The sequence below is a fragment of the Leuciscus leuciscus genome, assembly GCF_965113295.1.
Source record: "Leuciscus leuciscus genome assembly, chromosome: 1".
In the NCBI taxonomy this organism is placed as follows: domain Eukaryota; kingdom Metazoa; phylum Chordata; class Actinopteri; order Cypriniformes; family Leuciscidae; genus Leuciscus; species Leuciscus leuciscus.
Genome location: NC_138725.1, coordinates 43,399,679 through 43,422,462, shown reverse-complemented (window position 1 = coordinate 43,422,462; position 22,784 = coordinate 43,399,679). Strand labels below are relative to the sequence as shown.

Below are 22,784 nucleotides of genomic sequence, written 5' to 3'. Positions count from 1 at the left end.
ATTTACAGTAGGGTAAAGGTTCACATCAGGGTCTGTAACTGATATAATCTATATAATTCACATGCCAACTGAAGAAGGCTGATTTATTATTATTATTAGTTTAACTAAAGTCCTGTACGCTTTTGATTATATTTTTTTAATCGAGTAACATTTGGACGCATTTTCACAACATTAGAATATGATGTGCAGTGCTGCGTGTAGACTTATGTTTACATCTTTCAGAATTACTCATACTCATCTAAAAATCGCTTTTATTCTGTTCACTTTCTAATTTAGCAGGTTAGAATGTCGAGTCGATGTGGTGTCAGTTCTCCAAGTGTTACGAAGGGTTAACACAACTTCATTACATCACCGGCTAAACACAATGAAAGCGGCCATCTTTACCAACAGCAACGACTGATACTTCAGTGAAGAAAGAGAATAAATATTCTGCCGGAATTCTATTGCTATTCTAGATGTGTCATTCAAGGGAACACGTATAATTTAGAAGCCAAGAAACGGTAAGTTCGATATTTATTCGGTTTTTCTTGCGTATCTATAGATGCCGCCGCACGCCTGAGTGATGACACTCCACAGTCTTTAATGCGTTACAAGTGACACTTTATATATTAAATACCTGCGCAATAATTCAGAATAATGAGTCATAAACTGAACTCTTATCTAACGGGACTGTTAAATTGATATTTTCGCTGCGCACAGAGTGTCATGACACTTTAGGAACTCTTTAGTAAGTTTAGGGAATATTTAGGAACATCATTCATGACATTAATAATACTGACGTCAGTATTGTATAATTATCTAAGTATTAAAAAAAAATCAGGTAAATAAGCGTTAAAACAATTTTTATTACAGTAGGCTACAATACAATATTCTATTATTCAGTTTGTATTATTTTATTCATTAATCGTAAATTTAATTTCAAATAATAACTTAAATTTCTATTTCAGTAGTTGGCCATAGCTATTTAATTTATTAAATTAATTTAATAATTAGTTTATTATTGCCTGGTTATTATTGTCATATTTGCTTATTTTGTAAGATATCCCCTCTATTTCACATTGAGTGGAAAGTTACTCATTAATTCAACCAAACCAAAATCAGTTAATTCATTAATATTATTGATTTGACCAACTTTTGCCAGAAAATCGGATATTGTCCAGTATGTGGTTGTTGTTGTTGTTGTTTGTTTGTTTGTTTGTTTGTTTGTTTTGTGATCAACCTCCACAATTGAACTTAACACTTGAATTTTTGATTGATTGCAAGTGTACCATACGCTGGTTTTCATAAACTGGTTTTATTATTTTAAGTAGGCCTATATACTTATTAAAAGTCAAAATCAACCTAACTAGGATACACCAACAAGTTACTTTAGAGGCTGCAAGTTGAAATACCTTCTTAGAGCAACATTTTCATTTTGTATAGCACAAGTGTTGAAAGATAATGCTAACAAAAAATGTGCAAGTCACATGCATCTGCTAAATGAATCATTTGTGTGCTTCACCGGAGCAGGTGTGAGGGCATTGAGTGCAGTTTGTGTTGCGTATTTGTTACCATAAACAACTGAAACGGCCTTTATAGCTCATTAAAATGTTGTTAAGTGTACACACACTCATGGGTGTGTCTGCAATACAGCATTGTTGAGCGTTCCCATGCAGCGACCTTTCACCTCGGTGTGTTTTGTGTGGAGGGAGGCACAGTGCATGAAACTTTCCCAGTGTTTACTGCCACAGGCCTGAATAATTATTCTCTACTGCAGGTAGAGAATCCTTAATTAGGGCGGCTTTATGCCTAAATATAGTCTGGATCGTAGGCCACCTTTTCTTGCAAAACATATTCACTATAAATCAGTAAATTCAGTTCAATAGGTCATCCTTTTGACTCATAATGTCACTGGACACTTACAGTGTGTACTGTTATTCTGTTTCTGTCTATTTGCAGTCATTGTAGTCAAGGAGAACATAACAACCACCAAAAACTTCAGGAACCAGATTGTTATTATTGATATTTATTTAAGTTTCTCATATTAATGGGCTTTGCTACAATGTAACAGACCAACAGAGTTGTCAAAAATAGTGAATGTGTGTTATGATTTAAGAATAATATTTGCAAGCAGCTCTTAAATGTCAGAGCCATGTGTTTTAATTGTTTATCTGTGCCAGTTTGCCTGCAAAGCATCAAATGCCACCTTATTTTCACAGCTTCTCGGCTTATAGATCTTATGTAGCCCCGCCGCTTTTCAGCTCTGCGCTCGTTGTTTTCTGTCTTCCGGTTTGTGTTTCCACAGATTTATGAATGAACCGCTCGTTTTAAAATCTTCTACAGACATTTGTTTTGACATCCGCTTCAAACATTACAATGCTCATGATAACTTTTGTTAACTCTTCAATAAGTAAATCCACCGCAAAACGGAAGTCCAAACATGGTGCGTTTGTTTCTATCATAGATGTATATAATATACTATATACTCTATGTAGTATTATATAATATCATTAGAGGCTGTTTCTATGGGCCGCTATACGCAAGCCGTCCGCCATATTGGAACAGTCAAAGCCGGAACCCGGTCCGCTTCCAAACAGCGGTTCTACTGAAATATGAATGCAACACGGACCAAAGACATCTAAACAAACCAAAAACAGGACATGATGTCACAGGATGCTCAAGCATACCTGTTTTTTCTCATCATATGAGATACTACAGTTCGGTACAGGTGTCAGAACCACTGTCTCCTTGCAGCAGATCTTTATTTGTGTGCAATTCTGGTGCTGTTTTGGCTTTTTGTGAGTTCTCAGCTTGTAAAAATACCATCATATGTACTCACACAAAACAGTTTTGGATGTTCGGTAAGTTCTGTCGCAAAATATAGTTCATCATAAAAGCTGTTTTTTGTTTTGCTTTGTATCTTTAGGTTTGGTGAAGCAGCTGACTAAATGTATTAAGAGAACTGAACTACAAGTAGCCCAATGATCTCAATCGTATTTTTCTCGAAATAGCATATGCTTTTATATTATTCTCTAACCAAAATAGTTTTTCTCACCTAAATATAGTTTATGGACGTTGACTTTACAAATAAAGCATTCTTCATCGATGACAGGCTGAATCTTACCCACCGCAGTTGTCAGTTCACCACAGCATATTTCACATACATCCGTCATTCCTCAAGCAGCATGTGCTGAAAAGATGAATGGTGAGGACTGTTCCCTGTCTTTTAATCAATTTAAAGGAATTCTGACTTTGTCTTAAACAACGGCCCGTGTTTTGATACTCTCTTCCATCCTCTGGTCCATGTCCACACTCCTACAGTTAAGACAGGACCTTTAGACTACAGCTGTGCTCAAGCAGAACTTGAAAGCTGGAGGTCCTGGTATTTATAGTGACTGTAAGCATGGTGTGTCCCTGGTGGTCTGGACATTGTTTTCTTAGTCTGCTGCGTCGCCTGTTTGACTTAAAGCTTGCGGCCTCAACGTTGTTATCGTTACCTGTTATCATCGGGTAAATGTTATTTCGTGCATTTGAACTGTAGTTTGGAAAGTTACAGTTCACAAACAAGAATGAGATCATTGCTTTTGTAGATATCAGTGTTCCGTTAAGCTAAACATCTTCCTGGCTTTTTGTAAGTTCGTATTTCAAACGAATGCCTGGAAAAAAGAGAATCGGGATAATTGTTTTTTTTTTTCTTACTCTGCTCACATGACACAATAACATTCCACTGAGATGTCATGTGATGTGACCTCACAGGCTTTGATGCTGATGAACCAGATTCATATCCATGCTCAAGTGTCCTCAGATCAAAAGACTTCAACATAATTATTAAGTCAGCGCTGCCAACCAAAAGTTAAGCCTCTCAAATGGTCGACGAACTCGCGTAGGATGCGCTGTGATAATATTGCGCAAAATGACTCGTTGGGTCGCGCCTGTTTTCCTCATATATCTGTTCTCTCTAAAGTATCTCCATTAGTATATTACAGAATGGGACAGAATAGCAGTTAGCATGTTTCGTTAAAAATAAATATATATAAAAAAAAAAAAATCATGTGGTGCGACTTGCAGAAACATGCAAGGGTGGGAAAATAATAAAATAGGAAATGATATCATAAAAGTACCCTCATGACTGTGTGTCAAGGTCAAGAAGTCTCTATAAATATCAGATGATTTGACCTTATTAGTGCAAGACAAGGTGTGACTTGCCAAAGACTGATGTAGTAAGTAATATTTATGATATTTGTATAAGTAATTTTTACCTTTAACAATATATTTTAAAACATTTTTTAAAATAGCATTTAAGACATACATTCAAATGTATTCTGTACATGAGGAAAGTATTACTTTTTATACACCACATGACATTTTAGAGTAACTGAATTTAAACTTTTGTTGAAATTGTATTGATGTTGGGTGCTCTTTATTAGTCATTGCCCTAGCTGTCATTGTCATTGTTTGTTTTTGAGTAGGAACTAGCACTGATGTCTGGTGTTGATATGTTTGTTTACCCGAAAAGAGCACTATGAAAAGTGCTTATATCATCACTCTGACCATTGTTCGAAATGATCAACAAGTTCATGTCATTGTTTGCCACATTGTTGCTTGATGAAAATAGGATACTATTATGAGTCAGACTGACAAACATATGTTGTTCTGAAAAAGATGTGGAATGTTTGTAGTGATGCAAGTTTCACGAAAACCTATTAAAACTCATAATAACTGCACTTCTCTCTAATTGAGTTGAATCATATTGTCAAAAAATGGGAAGTAGATTCTGAGAAGTAATTGTATGATCGTGTGCGAACCAGAGAGTCAGCTTCTGAAATGGATTCAATTATCTATTAGCGTTACTTTTAAGTGAATCTGCATCTTTTTATGGATTGATTTTAAATTAAATCTGTAAAACATCAGTATATGCCGACTGGCTGACAGCAGGCTATTTTGATTACTGGTTTAGCGATCCCTCTCTACTGACTCCCTGGGGAGTCCTGTGCTGGGCCAATGACATGAGGGGAAGTGGGAGGGGTAAAGGCCATGTGCAATGCGCTCAGGGACAGCCTCTTGGGAATTAGCTGGCTTTCTGGGAAAGTTAAAATGTGGGATAATTTTTGGGAACGGTAAAGGAATTTTCCCCCTCTCTTTTCTTTTCCTCACTCGAGCGGGTCTCACAGTGTTTTCTTTGTGCTGACTCCTGATGCCTGCGTTCTTCGCGCACACATGGAAAAGCGTTGGAGGGGTTTCTTTTTTATTTCTGATGCTTATTTTGGCCGGTCTCACAGCTATATTTAGCAGCACAGCTGACCCCCTCCAGTTTACTGTGGATGAGTCATTCAGTGTTTGTGTGAGGAGAAGTTCTCATTGTGTAGTAATGTGGTAATACGGCCATAATGTGTTCTGCCAAATGCCACTTGGATTTGGTGTTTGGACTGTACGGAACAACTGTTAACTATTTTAAATAAACAGAATTGAATAAACACACCTAGGATTTTTTTTTCCATTCAACATAACAAACTCAAATTGCAAAGTGAATGTTTTATTAAGGCCATTGCAATGCGTGATTGTATTAATTAACATGCTAACACTTTACGATAATGTCTAATTTGTTAACATTAGTTAATGTAAACTAACTATGAGCACTACTTTTTACAGAATGTATTAACCTTTGTTAATGTTAACTAATACAAATAAAAATTGTTTACTGATTGCTCTTGTTAGTTTACAGTACATTAATGTTAACAGATATCCGGAGCTGTTCACGTCCTCAGACTGGGATTTATGCGTGCCTAGGTCAACACTATCAATGCCTAAATTAACCTCCAGCAGTCAGGTGGTACAAGTAAGAGCTCTGTAAGTTGTTTACGTCCATTATTATTGTAATGTTTTTGTGCTTTGAGACATGAGGTCATTTAACGCCGTCGTGATGCTTTGCAGACTCTGCTGTGCCATGTGTTTTGAGGAGGGGGGGGCGTGGTTTTGCTCTGAAGGGGAGGGTGGGATCTCATGCTTTCAAAGCTAGCTTGCTATTGCTAGCTTTTCCGAAATTACTGTTTTCTCACCTTCATTTAAATGAAAGCACAGAGCACGTATTTACATATTCATCTAAATGTCGCTCTCAGCAGTGTGGACGGTGTCGGAATGTTCGCTAATAGTAATAATATAAATAGTAACTGGTAGTCACGTATTTCAAACTTCTTTTTACCCCTATAAGCGAAAAAACAACAAAAAAAAGAACTTTGCTGTGAGTATAGACCTTATGTAGCGTTCCGGTTTATATTTCCACAGCATGAAGGTATAAGATCTTACGGATTTATGAATTAACCGCTCGTTTTAAAATCTTCTCTGTCATCTGTCTCTCTCATTTGTTATGACTTCAGTTTCAAACATTACAATGCTTATGATAACTTTTGTTAACTCTACAATAAGTAAATCCACTTCTACACTACTCTTCGACAGGAATGCCTTATAAATATAAAGAGCTACCGCAAAAAAGGAAGTTCAAACACAAAATTTTAAAGATGGCTGCGCGCTTGTTTCTCTGGCGCATATGGTCTATCGGGGACTTCATTGTAAACAGTTACCGTTAACATTTTCATTATGCATTTTTTATCCAAAGCAACTTGCATTGCATTTAAGCTTTACATTTTTATCAATGCAGTCACTGCCTGGGAATCGAACCCATGACCTTGGGATTGCTAATGCCATGCTCTACTATTTGAGCTACAGAATCTACAGGAGCTACAGGATCAATCTCCCTCCATAGGGAGAGTCAAGTTGTTTACACTGAGTTCTCAGTCATGCACATCTTGACTTCCTTTTCTAGGTGGAGTGAACACAAAGAAGCCACAGCAGTGAACCGGCCATTGAGTTTACTGGCCGACAGTGGTACAGTGATGTCCCCATTTGGCCCGAGTTTCCACTTCAAAACTAAAAACATAATTCTGTTTGAGGTTTCAAAATTGTGCTGGACTAAGATGGATTCTCAATATGTCACTGAGAGGGGCTTACCGCTGATCCTTAGCGAGAAAACAGCCGAAAGTCTTTAAACTCAGCTGAAAAAGATTGAAAGCAGGGAATGTGAGCAGGCAGGAAAGCCAGCCAAGGCTTAGTCAAGTCATCAAGGCTTGTAGGTCTGGAAGAGTTAAGACATTCATCAGCCTGTTGTTTTTAATTTGCACAAGATAACAAGATCACAGTGCTCACCGAGTCACTTAATCTGCTTTCCCTGCTTTCCATAGAAATTGTGAACTCAACAAGCATATAGTCATCAAGTCCACATATTTAGGATTACAGCTGTAATGATTTCATCATAGAAATGGATGTTGAAGATGATGCTGGTGAATATTTCTGCAGAGGGGGTCATGGACGTATTATTATGAGGGGGCACCAGTGACCAGTCAGTCTTGGATAATATTGGTGTATCCCTATCATTTTTAATAAACCAAGTGAAATTGAAGATTTTTGAAACAACAACAACAACAACAGTTTAAATTTCACATTGCAAATTCAAAGACACCACAAAGTATGCTGCATTTAAAATTCAGACATGACACTTCTGATAGTGTGATAAAGATCAAATGTAAACAGAACTTCAGATGTGCTGTAGAGAGCAACACAGCCGAATGTTTGTCGTCTTGTGCTTTAAAGAATATGAATGCTCTGTTTGCGGAGGTTGTGTTTGAGGCTGGAGTACAGGCTCTCATAAGCTTGTTTTCCATATCTCTTCATGGCCTCTTCTGTGGAGTGGCTGTGGCACACATCCATAAATATCTGTCATCCTATTGTTTAGCCATTAATCAGTGTACAAGCAGATTAGCGTTTCCACAGCAACTGCATTGATTAGATGCAAGCCACCCTTCCCTTTCCTTGCCCTCTTCTTCACATGCTGGTTTGCAGTCGAACGATGTAGAACGGCTCTGCTTTCACCTACAGAAAACTTCTAATGGAAAGGTTTACGAAGTTTGAACCTGTTGTAGTTCTGTTTCATTTAATGACAGGATATTCCTTTGTGTTTCAGAGGCACCATGACCTAGGGATCTTCATCAGGGGCACTGCAGCACAAAGCGTCCTTTTCCTTCGACAGGTAAATCTACTTTTCTCAGAGAGATTAGAATTAAAGTTACTGTGGTAAAGTTGTCATTGTATATGAGCAAGTAATTGTAAAACAGTTTGTTACTTTGTGTAATGTTTTTTTTCCGTTGTCCATTTTGATGACAGGTATTATTTTAAGGGAAGTAAAATTACCAATGCACATATTCACAGTGATTTATTTTTATATTTATCATTGTGATTTTAATTCAAAAAGTTTTTAATAATTTGAACTGGCAGATGGGATTAAAAAAAAATAGGTCAGGCATGAAACTCTAATGAACGCCGATTGGTTATTTCAATGCCGTGATACCACACCAGCCAATCAGAAGTACTTCCAAATCCACATAGCCATATACATCTTACCCTAGCCTTCCTCCTCCTCCCCAGCTCCACCTGTAGAGATCCGCTACGGGGGTTCCACCATTTCTTGCAGCAGCCTTTCCTTTGTTTGTTATTTTTACTAAGCTGAACAAATATTGTATCTGCTCAGCAGCAGTGTAGCAGATCTCGTCCGCCAAAATCAAGCCTATGTATATGTTTTATGCCCCATGCTAATAAATGCCGGTTGAAATGTATTCTCTCAGAGAGTTGTCATGACTGAAATACAATTGTTAATTAATTTGGGATTTTTATTATTTTATCATTGCATGATTGTTGCATAAGGCTTTGTACTCCATCCATCCATCCATCCCTCCATCCGTCCGTCCATCTATCCATCCATCCATTTCTCATTCCGTCCCTCCATCCATCCATCCCTCCATCTGTCCCTGAGACCATCCATTCATTCATCCATCCATCCTTCTGTCCATTCATCCATCCCTCCTTTCAAGGCATCCATCCATTCATCCATCCATCCCTCCATCCAAATTCATCCGTCCTTCCATTCATCCATCCATCCCTTCGTCCATTCCTCCATACAACCTTTCCTTCCATCCATCCATCCCTCCATCCGTCCGTCCATCTATCCATCCATCCATTTCTCATTCCGTCCCTCCATCCATCCATCCCTCCATCTGTCCCTGAGACCATCCATTCATTCATCCATCCATCCTTCTGTCCATTCATCCATCCCTCCTTTCAAGGCATCCATCCATTCATCCATCCATCCCTCCATCCAAATTCATCCGTCCTTCCATTCATCCATCCATCCCTCCGTCCATTCCTCCATACAACCTTTCCTTCCATCCATCCATCCATCCTTCTGTCCATCCATTCATCCCTCAGTCCGTCCCTCTATCCATCCCTCCTTCCATACATCCCTCCATTCAAGGCATCCATCCCTCCGTCTGCCCCTGAGTTCATCCCTCCATCTATTCATCCATCCATCCCTCAGTCTGTCAATCCCTTCATCCATTCCTCCATCTGTTCATCCATCCATCCAGAAATGTAACTGTTTTAAAAGCAGAGCTGTCTCATCATTGTAACATATGAGAACTACAGTGCCATCTGCTTATGAATAAAAACTATAAAAACAAGGTTTTATGGTAGGGTAGGCCTACTAAACAAAAGTATTAACAATGACAAGATTTTAATTGGCAATTAAATGACAAGATTTTAATTGGCAATTAAATGACAAGATTTTAATTGATATCATTCTTGCGTCATAAGATTTTTATTTGATGTATTAAGAATATTCTAGAAAGACTGTTCTAGATAACTGTACAGTGGGCGGAGAATGTTTTGAACACTTGTGCCAAGTCAATGTCAGCCTATATTCCCTATTTGTGACAGTTGTGACACGCATGGCTTTAGAACAAAAGCATGTACCCGTAGGGATGCGCCTTTGCTTGTTCTCACCATCAGCCCTGCTGAACTGAAACCTCCAGAGAAAAGAGCACCACCATGAGAAGGCGGTGGGTGTTTTTTTGGGACATCAGTTAAGCAAGATTCCTCTCTCACAACAAAGCAACCATGTGAGCCCTCTCTCATGTGGTTGATTTAAAAGCTTGATTTTTAATATTTTTTTTATTTGTCATCAATTGCTCACAGGCAATCCTTCAAAAAAATCCAATCCAAACAAAATTTTTTTTGTGAAGTTCTCCAGACACAGACTCAGGGTAGAATAAGCAGATGCTGCGGTTTTGCCAAACTCCACTTTGTCTTCAGCTTGGCATGGAGCAATGGATCATCCAAGAGCAGGATTTGTCTTTGACAGGAGCATTTGTATAGGTTGATACCTATTGCTCTTCATCCCATTGGTCAGTCTGTCAACTCTAAAGCTGCCTCTGTAGTCTGTTTACCCTTCTAGAAAGAGAACCAGCTTCTGTTTCAGAGCAGACATCATGCACAATACATTTTGAATGTACATATTTAAAATAACTAATTCTATTAATAGACGTGTTCTTCAGAACATATGTATATTATTATTATTATTATTATTTAAATTTTTTTTGCTATTCTGAATGTAGACGAAGTGTAGATCTTTTGGTAAACTTTTTCATTAATTTTCAATGTTCCTTTAATCTTAATCCTGTTTACATAGTTAATATAAATATAAATGGGTCGTTTCAGACAGGATCAGAATGGGTTGAAACAATTATTTTTAACCCTCATTTTGACCCTTTGTCTGAAATGTCCCATTGGGGCAGCTCCTTTACGGCTGGTCAGTAAACGCCCTCTGTTATGATTGGCTAACATTGTGTTTTGAAAACATTATCCACATAAAACCATAATTTACAGACAAAGGATTATGAAAGCATTTACTTACAGTTTGTGATGCAGCTGTCAGATCCAATACAGTTGGCTGCTTCATCTTTCAACAAAAGTTTCTTTGTGAATTCTTCATTACACTGTGCCTCGTTTATAAAACAAAATGCTCCGAACAAACATTATCCTCTGACGAGATCCAGGACGCCATTAGAATAAAGTCAAGTCAAGTCAAGTTTATTTGTATAGCGCTTTTCACAATACAGATTGTATCAAAGCAGCTTCACAGTATTAAATTAAAATAATACAACAAAGTTTTTTTCAAGAGGAATTTATTGATTGATAAAATTAAATTAAATATCCCCAAAATATCCCCAACTGAGCAAGCCAAAGGCAACAGTGGCAAGGAACCGAAAAACTCCATCAAGTGACCTAATGGTGTCCTAAAACTCCATCAGGTGACCTAATGGAGAAAAAAAACCTTGGGAGAACCCAGGCTCAGTCGGGGGCCAGTTCTCCTCTGGCATTTATGAGCTAGAGGCCGGATTGTAGTTTGAACTGTAGGATTATATGAATGCCTGGCTGAAGAGATGCGACTTTAATCTAGTTTTAAACTGGGAGAGCGAGTCTGAGAAACGAACAGTATCAGGAAGACTATTCCAGAGTTTTGGAGCCAAATGTGAAAATGCTCTCCCTCCTTTGGTGGTTCTGGATATCCTAGGTATGACCAAAAGCCTTGAATTTAGTGATCTTAAAGAGCGCGATGGATTATAGGGTGATAGAAGATCCGTTAAATAGACTGGAGCTAAGCCGTTTAGGGCTTTATAAGTCAGTAGCAATATCTTATAATTAATACGGAACTTTATAGGTAACCAATGCAGTGATGATAAAATCGGTGTTATATGATCATATTTTCTTGATCTCGTAAGAACTCTAGCGGCGGCATTTTGGACTAACTGTAGCTTGTTTATTGAGGATGCAGGACAACCAGCTAATAAAGCATTACAGTAATCCAGTCTCGAGGTCATGAATGCATGAACTAACTTTTCTGCATCAGAAACTGATAGCATATTACGTATAATAAACCATCTGCTTGTTTTCAGTGCTGGGATCCTTCTGACAGAGAAACAGACGAGCTGTTTAAACTGAACGTTCCTTTACGGTTCTATTCACTCTTCCATTTGGCCTGTTGTCGAAACACTCAAGTGCGTGGAGTGTCAGAAACTGAACACGCATCTGTATACTGTATTCAGTGTGAATTCAATTTGATTTGACGCAACACGACGCCGCTCACATCCAGTGTAGCCAAATATACTATTTGTCAATATCTTGCTCTGGAGACAGTCAATGCATATGCATATGTTTTTGCCCGTGTGATGTCACAAATCCCACAATATACAAACGAGCTTGGTACAATAAATGCTTTGTTTACAATGAGGAGGATGTTTTTAAACCATGAAACTTGCAGGATGTTAACTGATTAAAAAAAAAAGGCCTCTTATATGTCAAAAGATCAAGGCAGATTTGATTTTTCATGCCATTACCCCTTCAAATCATTTGACATTATGCTCAAACATTCAAAAATATTTACCTAAAATGTATGACTTTTTTATTGTACCTAAAATGTCAAGCCAAGTGGCATGTGGAACCAAAATGATGATTTAGCTTTACTCAGAATTAACTTTTATTTTATTGTCACTTTTCTGAACCATTCATAATTATTTTTCACCAAATGGTGTCAGTGTGTTAGCTGGACAGCTGTAACTATTTGTATTGTTGATTGGGGATTTTTTGAAACAATGTGCTTAAGAAATATCTGTTCAGTGTCCCAGTAAAAAGAACTAGAGCCAATTAAGTTTCTGTAAAGCAATGTTTTTGTACAGTAGTTAAAAAAAAAAAAAAATTGACTGTGAAATTGCAAACAGTAAGCCACAGTGCAAGTCAATATACATTTTTAGTTATCAGCATGTAACTAGGGTAAGTGACTAGTATGCATCACTAGTCTCTATCCCTCTTTGCATAACTACATATATACAGATATTCCTGATATGTTGATCATAAATTTGCAATGTGACATGTTTTGGAATCTTGCGTGTCTTGTACTTTATGGAGCCCTATAGTCTTTCTTTGTAAATCTCCACGTCTGAAGTGTGAAATGTGGTAACATATATTTTCCAGTGCGGTACATTGCAAAATTACACCAAGCAGATATTACATACATCTTTGTCTAAAGTGGCCTTTCTATGTTCCAAGATGTAAAGCATCTGTAAGAATAACACATTAAACAGCTGGGCCAGATGTGCTGCCTGCATATACTCCCGTATAACTTGTCTCGGATTGGAGCCACATCAAGACTTATGCAACTTGCACTTTTTAACATCAGCTATAAGGATTTAAGAGCTTGTTTTAAAGGTTAACTGGGAGGACAATCAAACTTATTTGATTAAATACATGGTAGTGGACAGTCCAAGGTTAGGCAGATTTTGCTCAAGCTATTTAAAAGAAGCTCTGTGAAATAAGAGTGTTTATTAAGTTTACCATCACCAGTTTACAACAAAATCCATTCTGGATCTAAGCAATGTGACATAAATGGATACTCTAACTTTTGAGCTACATTTCTGGCTCAGTTAAAGTGTATTAACAATCAATCACATACAAGTAAATTAGTTTTGCCACCACACCCCAACAACAACAACTTTAAGCTCCATTAGGGCTTTCTAATGTTTACAAGGGCTGCAAAACACTTTTGTTTTTCTGGCAGGCTGCAGTCCAAGATTCCCGCCAGTCGTCTATACCGCTGTGGTAGTTTCCAGGGAGAGACCCTTGCCTCTTCCCCCAAAGAGATATGGAGCCCCATGAGAGTCTGGGAGTGGAGGGCGACTCAGGCATGATGGGGGTTCTGGTGCCGAGCCCACGGAGCGAAGCGGTGACCCATGACCTGGGAGAACTGTCTCTCCAGTACACTCAGAGCCTTCCACCCATCAAAGAGCGCAAGAACGGTGAGTAAGCTCATTTGGTCAGGCCCTTAGGCCATAACTCTGCTCCCAAGCTCCGATTTCCTCCTCATCCATTAAACTACCGCCCCGATTTGACACTGAGAAAATAAGGCCTGCCAGAAGGTTGAGAAATTTGTTTGCGGTAAGACATGGGGAATTACACAGGAATTGTATGTGAATGCCAACATGTAATCATGTCTTAAGTGCTCCCTTTAACTCTTTTCCAAAGTGTTCTTGGCTCATGTTTGGGTGGACGACTGGTAAACTAATGTGATAGATTTTGGTGTCAAATATGATTGCCGAAAGTCTCCGATATGGAAGGTTCTTAGGCCTGCAGTCATGTTGTGGTTTTTGTTTGGCTGTAATTCAAAGGAACAGTTGATCATTCAAAAATGGATATTATGTTCCAAAGCTGTATGACTTTCTTCTGTGGAAAAACAAAAGGTTAAGTATAATTCCGGACTATGATGACAAGCAAATAATTACTTTTATATTTTGGCTGATTGGATGTTCTGATGCACCGAAATTTCGGCAGCTGAAAAATTTTGAAAAGATTTACTGCAATAGTTTTGTAAGGCTGAAAAGATCACATTTAAGTAGCACTTCCGAAGACCGTTTCACTGTGTCGTCATCTATTTCGTGCACACAATGTGGATAAGCTACAGCAGGCAAACATGTCAGCAGTGTGGACGCAAAAAAATTAAGCTAGACTAGCAGTATGTAAAATTTGTTCTGCCGAAATATCAAGAGGTGGCTTGTTGTTGAAGAACTTAACTAAGACTGGTTTAATTCAACACCCTGAACACCATAAAGAGTTTTAAGTACTCAAATTTTGTTGAGTCAAATCTTTTCAGTGACTCAGTTCACTAAACTAAATGATTTGTTTCTAAATCAGACTGATCCAATCCTGTCTTAATTATTATTGCATGGAAAACAGCGACCAGAATATTTTCAAAATATCTCTTTTTGTGCTTCAAGTAAGAAAGAAAGTTATATGGGTTTTGGTTAGGAAATGATGACAGCTTTTTCTTTTTTGAGTCAACTGTCCCTTAAACTTGGCAGTACTAAAAAAAAATCTGGTCACTGCTGGTCACTCTAATCGTATTGTCCTTCTGTCTGGCTCTCACAATCCTGGCCAAAGTTTCATTCTAGAAATGTTTTACTGGTATATGAACCCTAATAAGAAGGCACTAAGGCTGATCCAATGGGCAGGCAGGCAGTGAACCTTGTTGAACTTGACTCTGTCCGACCACAGAAAGAGTTCATGTCCCACTCCCTAGGGACATCCTTGCCCTTGAGAATGCCAGTGTGTCCTGCTTGTTAATGTGAGCTAAGGGAAGAAAAACAGAGACCCCACCAGGCATGTGTGTATTTCTGATCCCACTACATGGTGACTTTCTTCATTACATTCTGTGTAAATCCACAGTTTTCTCAGACCTTTTGCACTGAAATAGACTTGAAACTGTGATTCACCCAGACACTTCAACATGACCTTGGAATTCTTGCTACTTGCAAAATATTTAGCAATATTTTGCCGAAATGCAAACACTGTTGCAAATTCAGTTAGTGTTTCCATTTCCTTGTTTTGCCTGAAAGTTCTCATGCCAAGAATCTCTTGGATTTTTTATATTATTATTATTTAAAATAATTAGATCTCAAACTTTTGATTATGATATTTTCCTAAAATGATGATATTTTCCAAAAAAGTCAGCTATATATTTTCATGTAGAGACATATTTCTTGGAAAATATTTTTTTTTTTTTTTGTGCTGGTCATCTGAGCACTTTTAGATCTATAAAACTGAAAATAAAACTGAACTATGGCTGTCAGTAGATTAAAATAACTGTTTAATCTAGTGATTTGTGACCATCTTTTGACAGCAGAATGAAACTTCAAATTCGGTCATGTTTACTTCTTTATTGTATTTGGTTATATATATATATATATATATATATATTTAATTGTATATATTGTCTTGTGTATCCTGAATTTTTGGTTTTGGTTACGACTAAGATGTTTTACTTCAGCGCATCACTAGATAGAAACTAGATGCACAATGCAAAGATGTAAGCAAATCTTCAAGACAGGATGCATATGCGTGTCAGGAAAAAAAAACACAAAAATCGACCACAGTTCTGAATATGGGGGCGATCCACCCTCAGTGCATGTGGTTGATTAATATACTTAATGAGAACATAATGTGCAACAGACCACCTCATAACATTCAGCACAAAATGATAAACTTAAAACAGACTCACAATAAATCCTAATACAAGGCATCATTTCTGCTTTTTATCAGCTTGGAGATACTAAGTTATGAGTTTCAGTGAATTTCCTTTATCAGAAGAACTGCAGCAATAAATACTTTTTAAAGGAACACTCTTGTTTTTTCTCATAATTGATTCCTGCTCACTGCCGCCTTAAGATATTATGAGCTCATAGAGAGTTTGTTACACTGAACTAAATCAACAAGATCTGTTCCTGCTCAGGCTGGAGGACAGACCGTACCCATCCTTCCTCTTTTCAACCCACCCTTCTAAAAACTAAGCGTCACCACTGTTCACAAATTCCCCTACTGACACTTATGTCAATGTTCCCACAAGCTATCGTATGACCTACACATTATAATAACATTAACATATGAGTCTTTAACATTAAAAATGTACTTTTCACACTAATCTTCGGTTGGATCCAATTGTCCAATGAGTTCACACACACATATAAAATATACAATATTTATAGGTAGACCTTAGAGTTAGTGTCACGATGTCATTCAACAGACTTTCAGACTAGTCAAAAAATCATCATTTGTGCCCATCAAACACTATGCAATTTTCTGTAAAAATCTCAACTCTGAATGTAGACTAACATCGGCAAACATCGGTTTGTGTTTTTCAGATGGCAGTTTAAAAGAATTATCCAACTTTTAAAAATGCATCTCAAGACAAGTGTTGTTTCTCTTCAATTAGCTGTTTTTTTAAGTAAGAATGCATCCGATGTAAATATCTCTAAGGAATGTCTGATCTGGGTTAGGTCACCTCAAAACCAGCTTTATTATTTAAGGCTTTTTTAAGACCATTAAGGGAACTAGTTTTGCACATCCCTAGTGGGTTCCCTCTCCACCGGACCCAATGAGTAGACTAAACCATACAGCACCTTAGTGGGCCCGGGACAACGCTCCCTATTGGCTTCCCCCGGGACGTTCCTATTTTCCATTGTGTTTAATCACTTTGGCTGATTCAGATAGGCTTTGTTTAAATATTTTCTTTCCCTCTCTGCAATATTAATCTCCAGCAGCTATGAAAGAAACATCCCTCGATGTAGATAAGAAATTTAATGGAATTTTTTCTGGGAAACCCCTTGAGACACAATAGTGCTTCGTTAGAATGGCGGATTGCTGAAATACAAATGAGAAACAGTCAAATGTTGAATCTCTTCTGTAAACATGTCGACACGAAGTGACAAAAAGAAACAGAGACATCCCTGGGGTGCTGCTTGATTGTTTTTGCCATTTTTGTTCCGTGACAACATGTTTTCAAAGGAAAAAAAGGTACACATTTTATTTTCTCACTGCTAAAACTGAAGTAGCATAAAATAAGTAGGGGAAGTTGTGGTTTTGCATGATAATTTTTGCAGTAAGTTCCTCTTTATTGTCTTTATTGTCTAAGTTTGCATTTGAACTATTGTTTACCCTGTGATCAGTGCTGTTGAGGGTTAACAGCTACAGCTCTTTAGTCCCGCCTCTCCTCTCAGTCACTGACGGAGCCTGGAGCTGAACCACACTCGCTGAGAACTACACACCCACAAAAACTCACTCAGGCAGTCTAGAGACAGAGCCGGTGAAGGAACTTGTCGGAACGGTCTGGAATCAAACATTACGCTGGGGAATTTCTTGCCAGATCTCGCCATTTTGCCTCGCTCCTCATTTCCCACAGCAATCCATGGGACTCCAGACACGGAAACTGTCCGATCCATCTCTCAGCTCCATGGCCTGCCTTGAAGTGGAGACCTTGAATGTCTGCAGGGGTAAATGCAAATATTCAGAATAAAAAAAATGAAAAAATTCCAACGTGGATTAATGAGAGCATGAATTAAAATGGGGAAAGTTGATGCTAAACATGAGTGAAGGACACTGGGAAACCAGAGTTTAGCACACGGCAGCTGGTAATTATTACCGAAACACATGTTCTGAATTGGATACAAATGTTATTGTACAAATAATTGACCAAAGTTTTATTGTTAGGTTGAACATGAGAGTAATGATGAGTTGTTGTTGTTGTGATGTGACATGATGTTGTTGTTTTTTAGGCTGTCTGATGTTGGTTGTATTATATTTTTGTATTAACAGGTTTTCATTCAAACTCGAACCCAAACATTACCTCACCATTCAGTTAATCATTTAGCTGGCTTATCGTTCCTCTTCAGAAAATGTATCTGCTTTTAGTGCCTTATGGGAGTAACACCTCTTTACAGGTTTTTTAACAATAAGACTTTCATGTGCATGAGGATATCTTTGCAGCCTTCACTGTTATTAATATATGGCTTCAGTTGTGAGAGTTTCAAGTGAGTTATCGGTTGTTGGGAATGGTGCCCATCGATGAACCGTAAACCAAATGGTATATTCATTTATCAGATCTCAAACCTGAGCCAACATGCAGTCTCTGCTGTCCTCCAGAGCTCTGCAAGCACGCATGAAGATACAGTCATCTGTCGAGCAGCTGAAATATTCTTTCTAACAGTAATGTCAACACAGCCCAGGTCAATGTCAGAGTGTTTCTTAAACAACTTCAGTTTAGTCAACATTAACGGGCTCGTTAGCCATAACACAGCCCGTTCATTTAATTTACGATGGTAGCGTCTGGTTATGTTAAGGTGCGGTCATGTTAGCAAAGTTTTGCTAGCAAAAAAGGTCCATTGACTATTGTCAGTGTTGTGGAAATTTATGAAGCACAACTCGCACAGATTTCAGTTTTAAGACCCTGATAATATACTCACACTAAGGTTCTTTTTAGTTCTTCGCTTAGGGGTAAAAAGAAGTTTGTGCTTTAGATAAATATGTAATTATGCTTTCCTCTCAATAACAATATAAGCACGCAACAAAAATTACAGTGGTGAGAAAACAGCACTTTAGAAAGCATCTGATCTTAGTGATCTAGATTTGTTTGCACCAGCTCTGCAATTCAGCTCTCCAGTCAAGCCACATTTATTTATATAGCATGTTATACAACAGGCAAGCAATTTTACAGTATTAAACATGAAAAAATTGTGTCAGTGTCGCTTTCAGTTAGAATTACAACTTCGGTTTCTACTATAAAGCTGCTCACCAGTGTGTTCATGTCCTTACTCAAGTCTGACCTTGATGGACTGAACAGAAGAAATGAACCGGAGAACATTTCTAGCTGTTCAAGCAATTTAACTCTGAAAACAAAATGGAAACATACTTGGTTTGGGCCTGATTTTGTTTGAAATGTCGTCACACCAGTTCGTTTTTTGTTTTCACTCGAAGGATATGAGGGCCTTTAAACATAGCGTGGGAAAATCTTTCACCGTCAGGCAAAATTCCTGATCGTGTGGATTCTTATTGAAATGACCTGATTTCGTCTGCTAAAATTCAACAAACAATGGTAAATGTGACCCCAACTTTAGGCTTTAAATTTGGATTTAGATTGAATCTTGAGGACTGGGTTTTAGGGGAGTGAGATTTACAGGCATCTAAGCTGCCTTTTGTTTATTGTACAGATTGAGAGTGAAGCCTGGAGCCACATAAAGGTCAGTGAGGGTTCAGCAGAGAACATGAGGAATGACATCAGCTCAACAAACACTGGGATGACTGCAGGCATGTCATGTACCGTCATACTGATGTGAAAATGATTACGATATTACTAAGCTTCATCCGCCATATTGTTTTGAAAAAGCCGCTTGGTGGTGGCATGGATCTTGATTTGTAATGCATAACCACTTTAATATTGAAACCCACAGGAGTTCCTGGCGCACATAAATAATGGAAAACATGGTTCGGGACAGAGTGTTCCAAGCTTTTAGGGGGTTTTTAGGAGGGGCACTTGGTCCCCTCCTTTTGTCCACTCTTTGTTCTTGGCATACATGGTTCCATTAAGAACCTTTCAAATCCATGGAACTTTTCAAATGCACGAATGGTTCTTTAGATAATTTAAAAGTTCTTCAAACTAAGAAAAAAAGGTTCTATTCAGAACTGCTCACTGAAAGGCTTTTCAATGGGACACAAATGGTTCTGAATCTACGGCATTGATGCAAAAACCCTGTTTTTGGAACCTTTATTTTTAAGAGTGTTTGATGCAGAATTATGTGTTTTATGTACTCCCCCCATGCCATTTCCAAAATCTTCAGTTTCCCAGGCCTTGTTCTCACAACGGCTGGGTTTATTTTAGCAGGGGTGAGTCAGACAGAGTGGTCGCTCTCCCGGGACTTAAGCATAACTGGGTGTGCTAGGCCTCTTTCTGCAGCCAATCAGATTGGCTCTGTGCTCCCAGTGCTGGCGATGGGTGGATGCAGGGGTCTGTTGGGCATTTTCCGCCTTCCGCCATCCCATTTGTCACTATCAACTGCCACCCTTCTCTTCAAATGTTTTTTGCAGAGGAGTGGTGTTATTCTCTTGATCCAACATGTCCACGCTTGTGTGTTTTTCGAAATGTATAAACCGAGCTGTCTTGTGGGATGGTGAAATAGCATTCAGGGTGTAGTAGGCTGTGCATAACGCCCTGCATTTCACCCTTTCATTCAGGCATTCACTGTCTTTTTGATGTTCTTGGTTGTTATCTCAATGTGCATCAGTGCTTCCTCATACAAAGCATAACACCTTGCATCTCGCTTTTTATGGGCAGCAAATCCAAAGCCAAGTCTTAAGCTGACATCACCTTGAGAAGTTGATAGGAACATTGCACTGTTTATTATTTTGTGCTTTGGACGCTGTTCTGTTGTTGATCTCTCTTATAAACGGCATTCTGTTGTTTGCTTTTGAGGTCAGTACTGTTGAGATTTTGTACAGCTTGAAACTTTTATTATATTTAATTAAGTACGACTCTTTGGTTGAACTTCAACCCCAAAACATTTCGGATGAAAGGGAAAATGTCACAGATTATTGTTTGTAATAAATCATAATATAGTAACAAAAATAATAAAAGACTAAAACTGAGCAATACTACCACTATTAACTATAATCAAATTATGATTTCCAAATATACTTGAATTAATACTAAAGTAATGCAATGCTTTGATATTAAATAACCTTTAAAGATAAATAACAAGTGTTTATATCAATAACACATATTGAGGATGTTATTTTGAAATACTATTATAATGTTTATTAATATTTTGATAATATTTAGTTTTTATTTTAGTTTTCGGTCATTTTGTTGTGATTTTTATTCATTTGTTTTTTAATATTTTTATATAGTTTTTTTTTTCAGCTTTAGTTTTTTTAGTACATTAAGTTAAACTGACTGAAAATGGGAAATGTTCCAAAAAAAAACGTATTTTATTTCAGAAACTATCTGAAATTAAATGTTTTTTTTTATTTAAATTTGTATTTCTTAAATTGAAATTTTATTTCAAATTCCTAAAGTTTTAGTTTTATTTATCTATAACAACCATGTTTCATATTAAATAATAATAAATAAATAAAAAATGTTTAGGCACAAAAGGCATTGTTTCTTAAAAATTGCTGAACACTGTATGAAGAATCTGACAATGAGTGCTTTTGTGTCATGCTTGCTTAGGTCAAGACCTGTTTTGGACTGTGTCTAGTGCATTTCCGAGAGTATTATAAGTACAAGCTCACTAAAGTCAGTTTTTTTCACTGAGTTCTGTTTCTGCTTCCTCCACAGTGCTACAGTTAAGACTACAGCAGAGGCGCACACGCGAGCAGCTCGCAGACCAGGGCATCATGCCACGTGAGTCTGCATGCTTCATGGAAAAATAACACTTAAATGTCAGCCATTAATGTTTAGACAAATTAAGCCTAGACTTTCATGAAGTACTCCGTTGAGACCAAATCTATTTGTTAGACAAATGTTCTAATTCCTTGCTATTTTAACTCTTAATCCAGCGTCATTGACAAAGTGCCACACACATTATTATCTAAGCTTTGCACACATACTGTACTTATTCTTCATAAAGTGAAACACATTCACCTCCAGCCACAGTTTGTTTGTGGATAACTCATTTGGTGGCAGGAGGATGGAGTAAGTTATGCGTGTCGGTAAGGAGAGCAGTTCTAATTAAAGAAAGCGTCTGTTGAGGATACAAACTGATAAGGAAGCAGAGATAGAACAATGGTGTGACTGATGTCTGTCTGGAACAGCGGGAGCTGTCCTGTTGTCTCAGTGCTTGCCGTCTGTATAGGGCCCCTAACGTCATGGTCCAAGGTCCAAGAGTAACAAGAGTGAGTCAGCGGCTGGGCCTGCACTTTTGCTCAGCAAGATCTGTGGTTACCTCCCGGGCTTTATAGTCAATGGTTAATGGCTCAGATTCTCCCACAAAGACCAATTCATGCATTCTTCAATCATATTCATGTCAGGAATTATACCTTTACTGAAAAGGGTTGTTGTTAGTGCAGCAGACAGTTTCAGAGGCCTAGTTTGGTTAGTGACAGTTGTGAGTCATAATGTCTGAATTTTGAGATGTAAATCCGCAAATCGGAGTCTATTGCAGAAACAAGCTTCCATATAAGTACTATATAATAAGATATTAAATGATGTCATGTCACTTGTCTTGTTTTTAAATGAAGATTTTTTTCCTTGCAGCGCTGAAGACACCTGCAGTTTTTCATGAGCAGGTCAGAAGTTTGGAGAGGGCAAGGGTAAGACTTCACTGCTCGGAAATATTCTTACACCTTTACACAGGTTTAATAATAGGTTCATTTTAAAATCACAAGAATATCATATTTTCCATAATTGAGTGCTATAGTGAAAAACTGGCCTCAAGTCTTTGGACAGTTAAGCCACACTTAAAAAAATATGAATATTACATTTACAGTTTGCAGATGCCGCTTGGTTTTATATTTTGTTATATAATGCAATGACATTCAGACATTTTGAA

At 37.8% G+C, this 22,784-nt stretch overlaps 1 protein-coding gene across 5 annotated transcripts in view; it reads left to right on the top strand.

The window, feature by feature from the left end:
- Positions 1 to 343: 343 nt before the first annotated feature.
- Positions 344 to 22,784, top strand: part of mrtfbb (myocardin related transcription factor Bb) — a 34,641-nt gene continuing 12,200 nt past the window's right edge. Inside the window, exons 1-5 of one of the 5 annotated variants that reach the window (XM_082189111.1) lie at positions 344 to 500; positions 7,994 to 8,059; positions 13,475 to 13,712; positions 21,572 to 21,637; positions 22,490 to 22,545. In XM_082189111.1, coding sequence (XP_082045237.1) covers positions 13,559 to 13,712; positions 21,572 to 21,637; positions 22,490 to 22,545 — 276 coding nt within the window. In that variant the 5' untranslated portion in view covers positions 344 to 500; positions 7,994 to 8,059; positions 13,475 to 13,558. Of the gene's footprint in view, positions 501 to 7,647; positions 8,060 to 13,474; positions 13,713 to 15,721; positions 17,736 to 17,851; positions 17,874 to 19,448; positions 19,546 to 21,571; positions 21,638 to 22,489; positions 22,546 to 22,784 lie in introns of those variants that run through there. The other 4 variants (XM_082189112.1, XM_082189113.1, XM_082189114.1 and 1 more) reach the window with 4 other exon arrangements.